The sequence below is a fragment of the Entelurus aequoreus genome, linkage group LG04 (assembly GCF_033978785.1).
Source record: "Entelurus aequoreus isolate RoL-2023_Sb linkage group LG04, RoL_Eaeq_v1.1, whole genome shotgun sequence".
Taxonomy (NCBI): domain Eukaryota; kingdom Metazoa; phylum Chordata; class Actinopteri; order Syngnathiformes; family Syngnathidae; genus Entelurus; species Entelurus aequoreus.
In genome coordinates this window covers 1,546,678-1,566,262 of record NC_084734.1, presented here as the reverse complement: position 1 = coordinate 1,566,262, position 19,585 = coordinate 1,546,678, and the positions used below count along the sequence as shown (strand labels likewise).

Here is a 19,585-nt window from a genome sequence, read left to right as displayed (position 1 = left end):
GATTAAAGTACCAATGATTGTCACACACACACACTAGATGTGAAATTTGTCCTCTGCATTTGACCCATCCCCTTGGGGAGCAGTGGGCAGCAGCGGCGCCACGCCCGGGAATCATTTTGGTGATTTAACCCCCAACTCCAACCCTTGATGCTGAGTGCCAAGCAGGGAGGTAATGGGTCCCATTTTTATAGTCTTTGGTATGACTCGGCTGGGATTTGAACTCCAACCTACCGATCTCAGGGCGGACACTCTAACCACTAGGCCACTGACGCTCACATAATTCTGTTTATATGAATTAGCAGCATTGCTAGATGCTAAACATACAAACTAACCATTTTAAACCACAATAAAACAAACACTTAGTATAATATTTCCACTCTCGCTGGGATGTCGACCGACAAGACGCTCACATAATTCTGTTTATATGAAGAATCAATCACAATCCTTACAAAGGGTTAAAAGTTTATTTCACCATCTAGAGGGATGTGAAAGTGGACCAGCCTGCCGGTCCATGGCCACATTTGTCTAGTAGCAGGTGAGAGATGCATGGATTATAATCTAGAATTTACGTTTAGCAAGTTTGAGACCAAGCAGAAGCAGACTCGATGTGTCAACAATAGCAGCGTAAGCTAGCATTAGCTCACTGCTATCAATGAGTCACTAAAATAGTCCGTCGGCGTTAGCGCTTATAATAACAATATCACTCATATTTGGTTCATTTTCAGGTCACTGTTTCTGGATGTTTTTAGAGAGTATAATGAGAGGACCCTCCCTCCACCTGTTGACTCAATTGTTAGATATTTATTTACCATTTAGAATGCATAAAAACATGTGTTGTGAATGTTAAACACCACATCTCTTTTTGACTGATCTGATAATATTCACAAGCATGACCGTGATGTCAATCACGGACAACAGTCAAAGGTATTCATAGTGGAATTAGTGTTTACACATACTTTGTGGAATGTAAACACAATTGGATATGGTGGTATGAATGAAGCATATAAAGTCAACTTGTTTTTCCACTCTACTGCTACTTCAAAACAGACATTTTGATATGCTTACACAGCATGATATTCTTTCTCCTCATCTGTGGGTCCGTGGTTTTTCTAAACGTACTCTGGTGTGGCTGTGCGTCTTTCCGCAGGTCGCGATCCCAGAGCGATGGACACGCGCGGTCCTGTGGCGGCCCAGAGGGTTCCCATGGCACCGGGAATGCCAGGCCCCATTCCCCACAACATGGGCCCCAGCGTGCCACTTCCTCAGAGACTGGTAAACATCAACTTCAGTACAACTATATGTGTATGTGTTCCTATTGGCCTTTTATCTTTTAGCAGGGAAATAGCCTGCTAGCTAACAACAAACAAGCACAGTTGCTAATGCAAGGAAGGAGGGAACTAATGCTATGAGGGAAAGTCCTGGGTAATCATTAGACACCTGATAAATGTCGCCTGTGTTTGTCCTGCAGGGTCCGGGTATTCCTGGAGTCCCTCCGTCAGGAGCAGGTGGTTTCAGCCCTGGCCAGAGCCAAGTTTCCACACAGGACCAAGAAAAGGTGAGTCACGTCTTAGAAAATGGGGTGTGGTCCTGCCACAAAGTTGATTGACTTCCCCCCTCATCACCCCGCAGGCGGCGCTGATCATGCAGGTGCTGCAGCTGACCCCAGAACAGATTGCCATGTTGCCCCCCGAGCAGAGGCAGAGCATCCTCATCCTCAAAGAGCAGATCCAGAAAACTGCAGGAGGTGCACCTTGATTGTCTGACAGTGCAAAGGTCAGGTGGGCTAATGTTTCTTCTTGTAACATTACTATTGAATTCTCCCCATATTATCACTGTAGAAAACCACTTCTTACAATACTGGGATAATCCTCTTGTCATAGACTCTTGTGGTCTAGGGACTATTAGGGGTGCTCAAAAATATTGAATCCCGATTCTTATTTTATTATTATTTCATCCTATTCTAAACCGATTCCTAATTTAAAAAAAAATTTTTTTTAAATGTTTTTATTGGTTTTTTTAAGAATCTATTTAAAAAAATGTGTTTTTAGGTCATCTCCATACTTACTCACTGCGTGTTGTATTCCATAACCTGTTTTGAAAAGGTTTTATTATAATTTTTATACCAAATAAAATATTGCGGGAATTGGTTTGAATCAAGAACTGATTCTGAATGGAATTGTGAGATGCCCAAAGATTCCCAACTCCAGCGACTATAGTTTGACTTAATTATCACAAACACTTAACAACTAGACATGTGGCCATCAATCCAGCGATTAGCATCAAATGACTTTCCTGAAATAATATGTAATTGCCATTGCAGAATAATGTCTTTCAATGCCGATCACAAATGCCAATGGCTGGCACTTTATTTTTGGTCCAACAGCTGACAGGCAACTGGCAGCTAACTATCTCCATACACAGTGTGGAGCCGGTTCATTAACAAGTGTTAAGTCATTCAAAACATTTGCAAAAATGAAGGCCTTGAATGGCAATAAAAAGTGTTAAAAGCGATGTCCAGAGGCATTAAAAATGAGATACGGCTGATGAAAAACTATTTATTTGGTAAACATTGAATAATTGTGATTAGAAGTACAGTGTGAAAACTGGCGCTGCACAAAGTCAGAACATGCTAGGTCCAGTCAATGTGCTCATGCTGTGGCCAAGTCAGAACATGCTAGGTCCAGTCAATGTGCTCATGCTGTGGCAAAGTCAGAACATGCTAGGTCCAGTCAATGTGCTCATGCTGTGGCCAAGTCAGAACATGCTAGGTCCAGTCAATGTGCTCATGCTGTGGCCAAGTCAGAACATGCTAGGTCCAGTCAATGTGCTCATGCTGTGGCCAAGTCAGAACATGCTAGGTCCAGTAAATGTGCTCATGCTGTGGCCAAGTCAGAACATGCTAGGTCCAGTCAATGTGCTCATGCTGTGGCCAAGGCGACATAAGGAATGCATGTTGGGAAAATGGGAAATGCACATTTCAGTAAAAGTGTCTGGCTGAGGCACTTTCCTAAACTTGCCCAAAGCCGGTCAACAGGAAACCTAAGAGGCGTTCTGCAGCGTGTGCAAAAAGACCTTCAAACTTGGTTGAAATCACACGTGCTATCAGCTAATCACACATGCTATCGGCTAATCACACGTGCTATCGGCTAATCACACGTGCTATCGGCTAATCACAAGGCAGCACTTAGCATGACCAACAACGCAACTGGCAGCTGCTGCTAGAAAAATGTGAAAAAAGACATAAAGATCAAACAGTCCCTTTCTAATTCACTATAGAGTAAGAGTTAACATTAACTTTAACATTGTCACACTTACAATATCCAAACTATCTGCGGTCGCACATGGGCATTAAATCACTTGCTGATAAACCCTGTAAAATCCTCACCTCCATCGCGGCAAATAAAAGCCAAAGGATCCAAATAGTGTGTAGATGGTAGTTTTTGTGTACTATTGACTCCAACAATTGTATGTAATATAAGAGTATAAGGAAGTAGTTCAAACATTGTGTGGATATGTCTATAGCATTCATGATATCAGTATCGATGACTACAATCGGCAGTTTTTTAAACCCTGATCGGAACAATTCTAATTACAACTTTTTTCTTGCAATGTTATCATTTTATCCACACTACATTACAATTCTCACAATGTATAACTTCATTTTTATATAATGACACCTTTTCCCAGTGTATTGCTATTTTTGAAAGATCCTGTCTTTACTGCTGTGACTTGACCGAGGCCTCGTGTTAGTACGCTTTCTACGTTCTCTCTTCAACTTTTCCTTTTCTTTTTTCTTTCTTACAGTCTGCCCTCCACCTGAAGATCTCATTAGTTTGGAGAATTGTATAGATTGTTGTTGTTCTTTTGTGGATTCACTCACCTCATGTTTCATCTTTTATTTCACCCCACATGTGAAATCCACCATTTCATCAATAAAAGCAAACAAAACAAAACATGGGCCTTTTTTCAAACCTATTTATTCAGAAGGAGTTTAAACACGGAATAGTTTCAAACCTTCAGTGGATCATTGAGCACATGTGCCACTTGACTTTCTTCTTCCTGCTTCTCTTCCGTTTACCTTCTGGTAATCACTCTAGATAACACACCGGAGCAATGAATCTTTCATGCTTTTACACAAACCCATTTCCAAGTCAGGGATTATAAATTGCTGCTCGTAACATTATTTTTGTACAGTAAAAATGCATAGATTTATTTACATTGTTGACTTTAAAGTTGGAACAATGGAAAATGATGTACATTAACAAGTGTAAAACAAAATAAAAAAGGGGAGTCAATGGAAGAAGTTTAAAGCAGAAATTAAAACCAATCCAATGCAGGTCATGATATGCTAAACCCTTAAATATATTTCAAGAAAAAGCAGCCTGGATCTCAGCTTTGTAGTTTGTCCTTTTTTTAATGTCATTTTTAGGCCGATTTAAAAAAACAACTTGTGGACCATAAACACTGGCCCCCCTGGGTGGGACTGGATAAGTCCTAGAAGGAAGAGCAACACATGTTGTTGTTAAAGGTGTGTGTGTGTGTGGGGAGACACACACTTCTAGGACTAATCCGGTCCCACCCAGCTGTTGGTTGGCGTCCAATGTTATCATCATGTGCTCCTCATAATTAGCGCTGAGCAACATTCCCCAACAGGTCTTGCATAAGGACATTGTTGTTTAGAAGTTCTCCTTATTGAAGTAGAACTTGGTCTTGCGGGGATCCACGTCTGAGAATTTGACGCATTTCTTCTCCAAAACTTTAGCCAAAACGGCGGGGCCGCACAAGAACGTTCCCACCACGGCCCTGGTGAGGAGAGAAAGAAGATTTTCTCTTTTTGTTTGGTAGGAGGAAAGAAATGGAATCTTACGAGGGGTTCTCTTTGCGGACTTCTTCGAACTCCTTGTCCCAGTTGGGTCTTCCATAATGAGTTTTCTGTTTGAGCCCAGTCACCACGTCGGTCTCCTTGTCAAAGTGCACCATGGCATGAGTGGCCTTTTGGGAAAAGGACACATCATGAAGACACGCAACAGTAACACCTTTTCTTTGCCACCTCAACACATACGTGGCTTTGATCCCAGCCGGTTAGAAAGAGCTTGTAGGTGAGGAAATCCCCGATGCCCCTTTCCTCCATCTCCCTCTCCAGCACCTGCAGGAGGTCGGCGAACCACTCGAAGGCGTGAGTTTCGCGGCAGAGCCAATAAAAGTAGATCTGGGAGCAGGAAGTGGAAACAAAAGCATGTGAGGGGAATTGCCAAAGACATAATGACAGGTGTGCTGACTTTAAAGGGCAGGGTGCGTCAGATAATTGAACATAAATGGACTATTTTTAATAATCATGATGATAGAAGGAAACTAAGTTGACATTGGGGATTTTATTTGTTGCAAATAAAAACAAATGCATTAAAACTAGCTATTGAACGTATATTTGTCATTTCTAGTTAATTGTAATTAGAGAATCAGATTGGAAAGTAAAGAATTGAAATAATGGTACAATATTTTAGTCCAATATCTTTATATTTATTCATATTATTGATCATTTTGCTGTTTAAGCCTCCAACATGAAATATTCCTGAAATTGTGTCATGCAAAAGGTCAGTAAAGGCAAATAATTGTAGCTTCTAGGACAGGGGTGGGCAATTAATTTTTACCGGGGGCCGCATGAGCAACCCGAGCACTGCTGGAGGGCCACATCAACAATATTTCAATAAAATTTTGCTCAATATTATTTTTGATTTATACCGTAAGATAAATAATAATAATAATTAATAATAATAGTAATACTTCAACATAGTGTGTGTAACAGCATTCCATGACTAATATAAATAAATTAACATTAATAATAAATGACAGTAAAATAAGCACACGTATGACTGAGGAGTCGTAGTGTAACTTTGTGTGGTGTTTGAGTTGTCCGACTTTTTGTGTGGCCATAAACGCACCAGTGGTTTAGTGCTATGCGTGTTGGTGACAGATGACAAGTTGGTTTTGGCCTGGTTTGTACGGCAGAAAATGACTAGTTTTTCGAGATAGAAGTGTTTTACTTATGTTTTTGGTGTGGTTATGGCCGAATATAAACAGTTTTGCTCAATAAAGTGATCGATATAATTCCTGGCCTCGAAGCATCTCGATAGACGTTACAATAATTGAACGGTGTTCAATTGAACGGTGTTGACGAACACCGTTAGGGCCGCTTGTTGTCACTGTCACTCAAAGTTGCATTGCAAAATTACATAGAATAAATATGTTTATCTTGTTTAGAATTCAGATGGGATTTGATTTGGTGTGCGGCATATATTTGCTGCGCGCAGCAGACGCTTGAGCAGTGCGCAATTGCGCAGGCACGCACCTTAGAGGGAACGTTGCTTGGCAGTCCATGTCTTGTTGAAAACACGCCATTCTTTATCAACTTTTCTCTTTTTAGCGTCTCGGGTGTAAACCGTGCATCACTTGTCGCTGCATGTGCACCTTCACTCACAGGTTACACACGGACACACACCCATAAATAATACTTTTCAAAATAAAAGCAGCATAGTTGTATTGCGCGCACGACATAGATGTTTTTTCAACTTTATTTTGTAATTACCGGTAATGATTGCAGCTGTTCACATTCACTCACAATCACGCACACGCATACGTCCACCCGGAAGTAATACAAATAACGATTTTCAAAACAAAAGCAGCACCGTTGTATTGCACACTCGACATAGATACTTTTTTAAATTTATTTTGTAATTTATAATTGGCCTCACGCGGGCCGGGCAGGGACGCACAAAGGGCCGGATGCGGCCCATGGGCCGCAGAATGCCCAGGTCTGTTCTAGGAGGTAAGGAAGAACCCTATTTGGTTATTAATAACCCCATCAACCAATAGCATTCCCATGAAAGAAGTTGCAAATGACAGAATGCTGCAAGTCGTGTGTGAGCTAAGGCACATGGAATGTCAGCCCTCAGTAAACCTGTTGGACACGACTTGAGGCGTGCGAAGTTTCTACTTGGAGACAATAGACATTGAAGTCAAAATGTCATCACAAGGTGACAGGTCAAGGCTCCATTACCTTCCTGGTGCGCAGCTTGGGGTTGGACTCTTTGAACTTGTACCAGATAGACTTGAGGATGGAGGCGAAGGGTGTGACTCCGATGCCGGCGCCGACCAGCATGCTGACCTCGTAGGTGAACACGTCCTCGCTGGCGGTACCGAAGGGGCCGTCTACACCCATCCTAATGGAGACAACATGCTTAGGCCCTAAGATGTACAGTACATGTGGAGCATAATTGCCTACATTAGTGTCAATGATTGTCTCCCGGCATTCTTTCCATGACGGCCCATGGAAATGTATGAATGCAAAAGATTTCCATGAGGAATGCTGTTGTCAGCATGACATTACAATGTGAATGCTTGGTGTCAGCATGCACGTAGATTGCAATGTTGTCAGCATGACATTACAATGTGAATGCTTGGTGTCAGATTGCACGTAAACTGCATATGTTGTCAGCATGACAATAGAATGTGAATGCTTGGTGTCAGCATGCATGTAGATTGCAATGTTTTCATGCACTACAACATTCATGTAAATGATAGCCTATATTTTTGATGCACGTAGCTTTAGCATCAATGCTTGAATATTTGCATCTCTGCAATAAGATGATTTACTGTGAAGCTGAATGCTTTTTTCCTCAGTATTTGTTACGCTTGTGTAGACAAATATTAGCTTTAGCATAAAGACTTTTCTCTCAGCATTCACACCAATGTTAGACACTGAAGGATTTGTGTCAGTGCTTGTCTCTGCATTCACACATGCTGATGGACATTAGCTTCAGCGTGAATACTTGTCTCTCAGTATTTAATGGTATTCATTAAAATCTCTACAACTTTCTTCTTCTGTTTGTTTGACCTTGTCATTACTGCCACAAGTGGTGGAGAAGTGTATTACGTACGGACCACAGCTGGGAAGCAGCTGTCGGCATTCTACCGTCAATTTTTGTCCTTTAGTTTCCATACTCAAATGTTTTTGAGGCACTTGTCTGTCAGCATTGGCACATTGAAGTGTGAAAGCTTGTATTGACATGGTGAGACATAATGAATGAGTGAATGCTGAGGGAGCAACATTAATAGCAAGATGATTATGATGAACTCACTTGGGCCCCTGTATCCCCTCTGGGAGCTGCTCCATGATGCTGATGAGTTTTTCAGTCCAGTCCCCGGCCGAGCGGATGTGGACGCTGAAGAAGTCCTCCTCGGGGGCCGAGGTCATGGTGAAGGGGTGCCACTCCAGCTGCGAGATGGCCGGGCAGTTGAGGAAGACGTACTGGCCCACCTCCATCTTGAATCCGCTCTTGACCAGCTGCAGCTCCAGCACCTTGGACGGCCTCAGGACGATCTAACCGGGCAAAAAAAGGTGAGGTGGGGTGGCCGTCTGGGGGTGGGTGCCAGGGTGGACGCACCTTTCTGTAATGGACCGTTTGCAGGTAGCGAACCAGACGAAGCAGGCGCTCACACAGGTACAAAATCATGGGCCCGATCACCCACATCCACGTCTGGAATAGAGCAGATGTTCTACTGCCATCCTGTGGATTGACTTTGGAAGGAGACCCACCTGAGGGAAGCCTCCCGCAAACTGAGGGATGGGGCACTCTGGAATCCTCCCCCACTCGTTAAAGCGATCTCTGCAAATGGTGAAGTTGTGCGGCGGGTTGGTGGTGGTCTGACTCCTCACGATGCGCCTGCCACGCACACACCAAGAGTGGTCAGGGCTGCACAAGGAAGAGTGTGTGTGTGTGTGGGGGGGGGCTTGCTCCTACCCGGCACCGTGGATGACCAGGCCGGCGAAGAAGATGATGAAGAAGTGGTGCGTGTACCAGAAGACCTCAAAGTAGCTGCGGCGGATGACCTCCATGGAGGAGGTGATGATGAGGATGAGGGCCAGCGTGATGATGACCCCCGTGATGCCAGCGATGGTGGTGAACACCACGTAAGTTGGGTTCTGCTGGGGGTCCTAACACACACCATTTGTTGACATTAGCAACACATTCAACCATTTATTTCACTGACCTTTCAACCATCTATTACTCTGCATTTACTAGTACTGCACTGACCTTTCAACCATCTATTACTCTACATTTACTAGTACTGCAGTGACCTTTCAACCATCTATTACTCTGCATTTACTAGTACTGCACTGACCTTTCAACCATCTATTACTCTACATTTACTTGTACTGCACTGACCTTTCAACCATCTATTACTCTGCATTTACTAGTACTGCACTGACCTTTCAACCATCTATTACTCTACATTTACTAGTACTGCACTGACCTTTCAACCATCTATTACTCTACATTTACTAGTACTGCACTGACCTTTGAACCATCTATTACTCTACATTTACTAGTACTGCAGTGACCTTTCAACCATCTATTACTCTACATTTACTAGTACTGCACTGACCTTTCAACCATCTATTACTCTACATTTACTAGTACTGCACTGACCTTTCAACCATCTATTACTCTACATTTACTAGTACTGCACTGACCTTTGAACCATCTATTACTCTACATTTACTAGTACTGCACTGACCTTTCAACCATCTATTACTCTACATTTACTAGTACTGCAGTGACCTTTCAACCATCTATTACTCTGCATTTACTAGTACTGCACTGACCTTTCAACCATCTATTACTCTACATTTACTAGTACTGCACTGACCTTTGAACCATCTATTACTCTACATTTACTAGTACTGCACTGACCTTTCAACCATCTATTACTCTACATTTACTAGTACTGCACTGACCTTTCAACCATCTATTACTCTACATTTACTAGTACTGCACTGACATTTCAACCATCTATTACTCTACATTTACTAGTACTGCAGTGACCTTTCAACCATCTATTACTCTGCATTTACTAGTACTGCACTGACCTTTCAACCATCTATTACTCTACATTTACTAGTACTGCACTGACCTTTCAACCATCTATTACTCTGCATTTACTAGTACTACAGTGACCTTTCAACCATCTATTACTCTACATTTACTAGTACTGCAGTGACCTTTCAACCATCTATTACTAGTACTGCACTGACCTTTCAACCATCTATTACTCTACATTTACTAGTACTGCAGTGACCTTTCAACCATCTATTACTCTACATTTACTAGTACTGCACTGACCTTTCAACCGTCTATTACTCTACATTTACTAGTACTGCACTGACCTTTCAACCATCTATTACTCTACATTTACTAGTACTGCAGTGACCTTTCAACCATCTATTACTCTACATTTACTAGTACTGCACTGACCTTTCAACCATCTATTACTCTACATTTACTAGTACTGCAGTGACCTTTCAACCATCTATTACTCTACATTTACTAGTACTGCAGTGACCTTTCAACCATCTATTACTCTACATTTACTAGTACTGCACTGACCTTTCAACCATCTATTACTCTACATTTACTAGTACTGCACTGACCTTTCAACCATCTATTACTCTACATTTACTAGTACTGCACTGACCTTTGAACCATCTATTACTCTACATTTACTAGTACTGCACTGACCTTTCAACCATCTATTACTCTACATTTACTAGTACTGCAGTGACCTTTCAACCATCTATTACTCTGCATTTACTAGTACTGCACTGACCTTTCAACCATCTATTACTCTACATTTACTAGTACTGCACTGACCTTTGAACCATCTATTACTCTACATTTACTAGTACTGCAGTGACCTTTCAACCATCTATTACTCTGCATTTACTAGTACTGCACTGACCTTTCAACCATCTATTACTCTACATTTACTAGTACTGCAGTGACCTTTCAACCATCTATTACTCTACATTTACTAGTACTGCACTGACCTTTCAACCATCTATTACTCTACATTTACTAGTACTGCACTGACCTTTCAACCATCTATTACTCTGCATTTACTAGTACTGCACTGACCTTTCAACCATCTATTACTCTGCATTTACTAGTACTGCAGTGACCTTTCAACCATCTATTACTCTGCATTTACTAGTACTGCACTGACCTTTCAACCATCTATTACTCTGCATTTACTAGTACTGCACTGACCTTTGAACCATCTATTACTCTACATTTACTAGTACTGCAGTGACCTTTCAACCATCTATTACTCTACATTTACTAGTACTGCAGTGACCTTTCAACCATCTATTACTCTGCATTTACTAGTACTGCACTGACCTTTCAACCATCTATTACTCTACATTTACTAGTACTGCACTGACCTTTCAACCATCTATTACTCTACATTTACTAGTACTGCAGTGACCTTTCAACCATCTATTACTCTGCATTTACTAGTACTGCACTGACCTTTCAACCATCTATTACTCTACATTTACTAGTACTGCAGTGACCTTTGAACCATCTATTACTCTGCATTTACTAGTACTGCACTGACCTTTCAACCATCTATTACTCTACATTTACTAGTACTGCAGTGACCTTTCAACCATCTATTACTCTGCATTTACTAGTACTGCACTGACCTTTCAACCATCTATTACTCTACATTTACTAGTACTGCAGTGACCTTTCAACCATCTATTACTCTACATTTACTAGTACTGCACTGACCTTTCAACCATCTATTACTCTACATTTACTAGTACTGCACTGACCTTTCAACCATCTTTTACTCTACATTTACTTTAAGATGTCAAACTTCTCAATCAATCAATCAAAAACTGGTAATAAGACTGCAGTGACATTTGAACCATGCATTACTGTACATTTATTATAATACTGCAGTGACCTTTGAACCATGTATTACTGTACATTTACTAGTAATAAGACTGCAGTGACCTTTGAACCATGTATTACTGTACATTTACTAGTAATACCTATAGATTGTACTTTATTGATTCCTTCAGGAGAGTTATATAGTTCTATTCCTATATGAAGGGTATGAAAGATGTGTCCATACAGTCATAGCATGTTACAAGAGTCCATTCCAATTCTTGGAGTGATGATTTGATTCAGAATCAATTCTCAATTCTGCAGGATTCTCCTAATATATTATTTGTTCTAAAAAGCAGGTTACAAAAGCGCCTCTTGGCTGCCGACGTGTGACCTTTTAGGCTAGGAAAGGTCTTTTAAAAAATGTATTTTTAGAATGTTAATGTGATAAAAGAAAATAGAGCAAGGCTACTTTACATTACTTAGATTAGAAAAGCAATTGGCAAGACATACAAATGCAATATTTAAAAAAGGAACACTAAAAGTTATCAAAATAAATAGTATTTATATATTTTATTTTACATATTTTAGTATGTTCAGTATTTTATATGTAAAATGTACTATGCATATATATATATATATATATATATATATATATATATATATATATATATATATATATATATTGAAATATACAGTTTTAGAATTTGTATATATTGTGTTTTGTATTTTATGATATACATTAGATTGTGGTTCTTATATAATAAATATTCATCTTTTAGGTTGGTACTTGTAAGAGAAGGAAGAAATTGACCGTGCAGCATCCAGCGGATCAACTGAGAGGTGACACACACACACACACACACACACACACACACACACACACACACACACACACACACACACACACACACACACACACACACACACACACACACACACACACACACACACATTTCAGTTGTTCTTGTTGCCATTGGGAGCGGAAGAAGCCATGTGAAAGCTGAGTGAAGTAGGATCAAGTGAGTCAGTAAAGTCCTGATCATAAGAAGATGGTGCTCACTATGTCTGTGCTCCTGAAGGGGTTCAGGTAGGTGGTGTTGCTGCTGTCCTCCAGTTTGGACAGTGCCGTGCTGAGCTCGTCATATTCTCCTCGTCTGCTGTTGTTGTACCACTCCAAGTTGAGGAGGTGGGCGATGACGTGGACGGCTGTGGAACAAGGACAATTTCAAATGGCCAAACATGCGTCACTTTGACATTTCAAAATGAGGCTTTTTGCCTTGTTTTCATTGATTGAAACTTTTATTAGTAGATTGCACAGTACAGTACATATTCCCTACAATTGACCACTAAATGGTAACACCCCAATAAGTTTTTCAACTTGTTTAAGTCGGGGTCCACGTTAATAACAAAATGAGGCTTTTTGCCAAGGTCATAATGCACACTTGAGCTGCTCTGACCCTAAATGAGGCTTTTTGCCAAGGTCATAATGCACACTTGTGCTGCTCTGACCCTAAATAAGGCTTTTTACCAAGGTCATGCTGCACATTCGTGCTGCTCTGACCCTAAATAAGGCTTTTTACCGATGTCATGCTGCACACTTGTGCTGCTCTGACCCTAAATAAGGCTTTTTCCCAAGGTCATGTTGCACACTTGTGCTGCTCTGACCCTATATAAGGCTTTTTCCCAAGGTCATGTTGCACACTTGTGCTGCTCTGACCCTAAATAAGGCTTTTTGCCAAGGTCATAATGCACACTTGAGCTGCTCTGACCCTAAATAAGGCTTTTTACCAAGGTCATAATGCACACTTGTGCTGCTCTGACCCTAAATAAGGCTTTTTACCAAGGTCATAATGCACACTTGTGCTGCTCTGACCCTAAATAAGGCTTTTTACCAAGGTCATAATGCACACTTGAGCTGCTTTAACCCAAAATAAGGCTTTTTACCAAGGTCATAATGCACACTTGTGCTGCTCTGACCCTAAATAAGGCTTTTTGCCAAGGTCATAATGCACACTTGAGCTGCTCTGACCCTAAATAAGGCTTTTTACCAAGGTCATAATGCACACTTGTGCTGCTCTGACCCTAAATAAGGCTTTTTGCCAAGGTCATGCTGCACACTTGAGCTGCTTTGACCCAAAATGAGGCTTTTTGCCGAGGTCATGATGCACACTTGTGCTGCTCTGACCCTAAATAAGGCTTTTTGCCAAGGTCATAATGCACACTTGTGCTGCTCTGACCCTAAATAAGGCTTTTTGCCAAGGTCATGATGCACACTTGAGCTGCTCTGACCCTAAATAGGGCTTTTTACCAAGGTCATGATGCACACTTGTGCTGCTCTGACCCTAAATAAGGCTTTTTGCCAAGGTCATGCTGCACACTTGTGCTGCTCTGACCCTAAATAAGGCTTTTTACCAAGGTCATGCTGCACACATCTGCTGCTCTGACCCTAAATAAGGCTTTTTACCAAGGTCATGATGCACACTTGTGCTGCTCTGACCCTAAATAAGGTAGGAAGACATGATTTAGCTGTGTTGACCCTAAATAAGGTAGGAAGACATGATTTAGCTGTGTTGACCCTAAATAAGGTAGGAAGACATGATTTTGCTGTGTTGACCCTAAATAAGGTAGGAAGAGATGATTGAAAAAGCAGAATCTTTGTATTGATGTCAAGGTGGTCATCATAGTAGAGATTTCTGTCTCCATATTCCAGTCTGTCCTGCTGTCATATCTCACTCCAACATTTACAGCTCATGATCATTATCTACAACAATTCCAAGCTGACCTGTCATCAAGGCTATGGTGTAGGCCACCAGCTTGTGGAAGTCGATGTTTTTGTCCAGCTGCTTCCTCAAACTACGACTGCAACACTTCAAGAGAACACAAGGACTTCATGTTAATAAACACAAACATATTTCACATTGCATCTTCTTTCTATCACCTTTACTAGGTACCTTAGTCTTTCCATCTTAGCATCTCACCTTTACTAGGTACCTTAGTCTTTTCATCTTAGCATCTCACCTTTACTAGGTACCTTAGTCTTTCCATCTTAGCATCTCACCTTTACTAGGTACCTTAGTCTTTTCATCTTAGCATCTCACCTTTACTAGGTACCTCAGTCTTTCCATCTTAGCATCTCACCTTTACTAGGTACCTTAGTCTTTCCATCTTAGCATCCCACCTTTACTAGGTACCTTAGTCTTTCCATCTTAGCATCTCACCTTTACTAGGTACCTTAGTCTTTTCATCTTAGCATCTCACCTTTACTGGGTACCTTAGTCTTACTTCTCATTGGAGTTATATTAAAAGTGGTGAACATTTCATCACTGACTGCAAATGATACACACGCCCTGATGCTGGCATGGCAGCATCAGGGCGTGTGACACAATGACACTTGCACAACTTCCGAATTAGGCAACTCAAATAAAAATAGACTGTAATTAATATGTGCACTTTGTACAGTGTCTGTTATAAGGTTGGACACGCATGGAAGTCAAGAAACACTAGTCAAAGATCTTCTATATGACAGGAGTACTGTGCTGTTTGTAGGAATACCACACTAAAACACTAGTCAAAGATCTTCTATATGACAGGAGTTGCTGTTTTTAAGGATCTACAGCAAAAATAATAGTCAAATATATTTGATATGACAGGATGTTTCTGCTGTTTAGGCATCTACAGAAAAATACTAGTCAAATATAATTAATATGTCAGGAATTTTCTGCTGTTTTTGAAAATCTACAGCAAAGACACTAGTCAAATATCATTAATATGTCAGGAATTTTCTGCTGTTTTTGAAAATCTACAGCAAAAACACTAGTCAAATATCATTAATATGTCAGGAGTGTCTGCTGTTTTTCGGCATCTACAGCAAAACACTAGTCAAATATCATTATGTCAGGAGTTTCTGCTGTTTTCAGGCATCTACATCAAAACACTAGTCGAATATCATTAATATGTCAGGAGTTTCTGCTGTTTTTAGGCATCTACATCAAAACACTAGTCGAATATCATTAATATGTCAGGAGTTTCTGCTGTTTTTAGGCATCTACATCAAAACACTAGTCGAATATCATTAATATGTCAGGAGTTTCTGCTGTTTTTAGGTATCTACATCAAAACTAGTCAAATATCACTAATATGTCAGGAGTTTCTGCTGTTTTTCGGCATCTACAGCAAAACACTAGTCAAATATCATTCATATGTCAGGAGTTTCTGCTGTTTTTAGGCATCTACAGCAAAAACACTAGTCAAATACAATTAATATGTCAGGAGTTTCTGCTGTTTTTAGGCATCTACAGCAAAAAGACTAGTCAAATATAATTCATATGTCAGGAGTGTCTGCTGTTTTTAGGCATCTACAGCAAAACACTAGTCAAATATCATTCATATGTCAGGAGTGTCTGCTGTTTTTAGGCATGTACAGCAAAAAGACTAGTCAAATATCATTAATATGTCAGGAGTGTCTGCTGTTTTTAGGCATGTACAGCAAAACACTAGTCAAATATCATTCATATGTCAGGAGTGTCTGCTGTTTTTAGGCATCTACAGCAAAAAGACTAGTCAAATACAATTAATATGTCAGGAGTTTCTGCTGTTTTTAGGCATCTACAGCAAAAAGACTAGTCAAATATCATTCATATGTCAGGAGTGTCTGCTGTTTTTAGGCATCTACAGCAAAACACTAGTCAAATATCATTCATATGTCAGGAGTTTCTGCTGTTTTCAGGCATCTACAGCAAAACACTAGTCGAATATCATTAATATGTCAGGAGTTTCTGCTGTTTTTAGGTATCTACAGCAAAAACACTAGTCAAATATCAATAAGTCAGGAGTTTCTGCTGTTTTTAGGCATCTACAGCAAAAAGACTAGTCAAATACAATTAATATGTCAGGAGTTTCTGCTGTTTTTAGGCATCTACAGCAAAAAGACTAGTCAAATATCATTCATATGTCAGGAGTGTCTGCTGTTTTTAGGCATGTACATCAAAAAGAGGTGTATTTGCGTACCACAAGAGAGCCTCTGATGAGGGACAGAAGGTTCCGGCACACGGGGAGGAGGATCAGCAGGCAGTTGAAGTTGAGCACGGCTGCAGGCGCCCTCGCCCATGCCAGAGCCGACTAGCACCAAGAGAAGAGTGAGTTGCTTTCAAACATGAAATGAATGTTTTGAGGACTCACTCACCCCTAAGATGTGTCGCGTGTAGAAGAACTGATCCCCCAAGTCGTAGAAGAGATAGAACCACACAAAGAGGAATAAGTTGATGCCCATCCACACCACCTGCAAACATGCTCCTTGTTACCATCAAATCATGTCATTTCAATCAGGTTAGTGACGCTACCATCAAATCATGTCATTGCAATCATGTTAGTGACGCTACCATCAAATAGTCATTTCAATCATGGTAGTGACGCTACCATCAAATCATGTCATTGCAATCATGTTAGTGATGCTACCATCAAATAGTCATTTCAATCATGGTAGTGACGCTACCATCAAATCATGTCACTGCAATCATGTTAGTGACGCTACCATCAAATGTCATTTCAGTCATGTTAGTGGCGCTACCATCAAATAAAGTCATTTCAATCATGGTAATGATGCTACCATCAAATGTCATTTCAACCATGTTAGTGACACTACCATCAAATAATGTCATTTCAGTCATGTTAGTGATGCTACCATCAAATCATGTCATTTCAATCATGTTAGTGAGGCTACCATCAAATATGTAATTTCAGTCATATTAGTGACGCTACCATCAGATGTCATTTCAATCATGGTAGTGACGCTACCATCAAATAATGTCATATCAATCATGGTAGTGACGCTACCATCAAATGTCATTTCTCTCATGTAAGTGACACTACCATCAAATGTCATTTCAGTCATGTTAGTGACGCTACCTTCAAATAAAGTCATTTCAATCATGGTAGTGACGCTACCATCAAATGTAATTTCAACCATGTTAGTGACACTACCATCAAATAATGTCATTTCAGTCATGTTAGTGATGCTAGCATCTAATAATGTAATTTCAGTTATTTTAGTGACGCTACCATCAAATCATGTCATTTCAGTCATGGTAGTGACGCTACTATCAAATAATGTCATTTCAGTCATGTTAGTGATGCTAGCATCAAATCATGTCATTTCAATCATGTTAGTGAGGCTACCATCAAATATGTAATTTCAGTCATATTAGTGACGCTACCATCAGATGTCATTTCAATCATGGTAGTGACGCTACCATCAAATAATGTCATATCAATCATGGTAGTGACGCTACCATCAAATGTCATTTCTTTCATGTAAGTGACACTACCATCAAATGTCATTTCAGTCATGTTAGTGACGCTACCTTCAAATAAAGTCATTTCAATCATGGTAGTGACGCTACCATCAAATGTAATTTCAACCATGTTAGTGACACTACCATCAAATAATGTCATTTCAGTCATGTTAGTGATGCTAGCATCTAATAATGTAATTTCAGTTATTTTAGTGACGCTACCATCAAATCATGTCATTTCAGTCATGGTAGTGACGCTACTATCAAATAATGTCATTTCAGTCATGTTAGTGATGCTAGCATCTAATAATGTCATTTCAGTCATGTTTGTGACGCTACCATAAAGTAAAGTCATTTCACTCATGTTAGTGACACTACCATCAAATAATGTCATTTTAATCATGTTAGTGACGCTACCATCAAATGATGTCATTTCAGTCATGTTAGTGACGCTACCATCAAATGATGTCATTTCAGTCATGTTAGTGACACTACCATCAAATAATGTCATTTTAATCATTTTAGTGACGCTACCATCAAATGATGTCATTTCAGTCATGTTAGTGACGCTACCATCAAATGATGTCATTTCAGTCATGTTAGTGACGCTACCATCAAATAATGTAATTTCAATCATGGTAGTGACGCTACCGTCAAATACTGTCATTTCAATCATGGTAGTGACGCTACCGTCAAATACTGTCATTTCAATCATGGTAGTGACGCTACCATCAAATAATGTAATTTCAGTCATGTTAGTGATGCTACCATCAAATACTGTCATTTCAATCATGGTAGTGACGCTACCATCAAATCATGTCATTTAAGTCATGGTCGTGACGCTACCATCAATTACTGTCATTTCAATCATGGTAGTGACGCTACCATCAAATGTAATTTCTGTCTTGTTAGTGACGCTAACATCAAATAATGTCATTTCAATCATCTTAGTGACGCTACCATCAAATCATGTCATTTCAGTCATGTTAGTGACGCTACCATCAAATGTAATTTCAGTCATGTTAGTGACGCTACCATCAAATAATGTAATTTCAATCATGGTAGTGACGCTACCATGAAATCATGTCATTTCAATCATGGTAGTGACGCTGCCATCAAATAATGTAATTTCAATCATGGTAGTGACGCTGCCATCAAATCATGTCATTTCAATCATGGTAGTGACGCTGCCATCAAATACTGTCATTTCAATCATGGTAGTGACGCTACCATCAAACCATGTCATTTCAATCATGGTAGTGACGCTGCCATCAAATACTGTCATTTCAATCATGGTAGTGACGCTATCATCAAATAGTAATTTCAGTCATGGTAGTGATGCTACCATCAAATAGTCATTTCAGTCATGGTAGTGACGCTACCATCAAATAGTCATTTCAGTCATGGTAGTGACGCTACCATCAAATAGTCATGGTAGCGATGCTATGAAGAACTCACCAGTGTGACACAGGTCACTCCATTGTTAATAATCCAGTTGGCCATGATGATCACCTGCACTACAAATGCATCAGCTCACCACTTCTCTACTTTTTAAAC

The 19,585-nt window shown here is 40.2% G+C and overlaps 2 protein-coding genes across 4 annotated transcripts in view; one reads left to right on the top strand and one right to left on the bottom strand.

The window, feature by feature from the left end:
• cstf2 (cleavage stimulation factor, 3' pre-RNA, subunit 2) overlaps positions 1-3,953 on the top strand; it is a 25,308-nt gene extending 21,355 nt beyond the window's left edge. For 2 of the 3 annotated variants that reach the window (XM_062043982.1, XM_062043980.1), the window contains 4 exons: positions 1,148-1,272; positions 1,469-1,555; positions 1,630-1,773; positions 3,805-3,953. In XM_062043982.1, the coding sequence (XP_061899966.1) occupies positions 1,148-1,272; positions 1,469-1,555; positions 1,630-1,755 (338 nt within the window). In that variant the 3' untranslated portion in view covers positions 1,756-1,773; positions 3,805-3,953. Of the gene's footprint in view, positions 1-1,147; positions 1,273-1,468; positions 1,556-1,629; positions 1,779-3,804 lie in introns of all 3 variants that reach the window. The other variant, XM_062043981.1, reaches the window with a different exon arrangement.
• Positions 3,934-19,585, bottom strand: nox1 (NADPH oxidase 1). The gene is made up of 13 exons (XM_062043979.1): positions 19,487-19,585; positions 16,921-17,016; positions 16,746-16,856; positions 14,521-14,605; positions 12,799-12,944; positions 8,799-8,992; positions 8,594-8,720; positions 8,442-8,534; positions 8,136-8,377; positions 7,055-7,217; positions 5,063-5,209; positions 4,868-4,992; positions 3,934-4,803 (listed from the first exon to the last, which is right to left on the bottom strand). The coding sequence occupies exons 1-13, from the start codon at positions 19,529-19,531 to the stop codon at positions 4,677-4,679; spliced, it is 1,701 nt and encodes a 566-aa protein (XP_061899963.1). The 5' UTR covers positions 19,532-19,585; the 3' UTR covers positions 3,934-4,676.

Excerpts from the sequence above, each read along its gene's own strand:
- nox1 (XM_062043979.1), bottom strand. The coding sequence starts at position 19,531 with ATGGCCAACTGGATTATTAACAATGGAGTGACCTGTGTCACACTG. Across the intron at positions 12,945-14,520 it reads CACCATAGCCTTGATGACAG|CCGTCCACGTCATCGCCCAC; the intron begins GTCAGCTTGGAA and ends CTTGTTCCACAG. Across the intron at positions 4,804-4,867 it reads GTCCGCAAAGAGAACCCCTC|GGCCGTGGTGGGAACGTTCT; the intron begins GTAAGATTCCAT and ends TCTCCTCACCAG.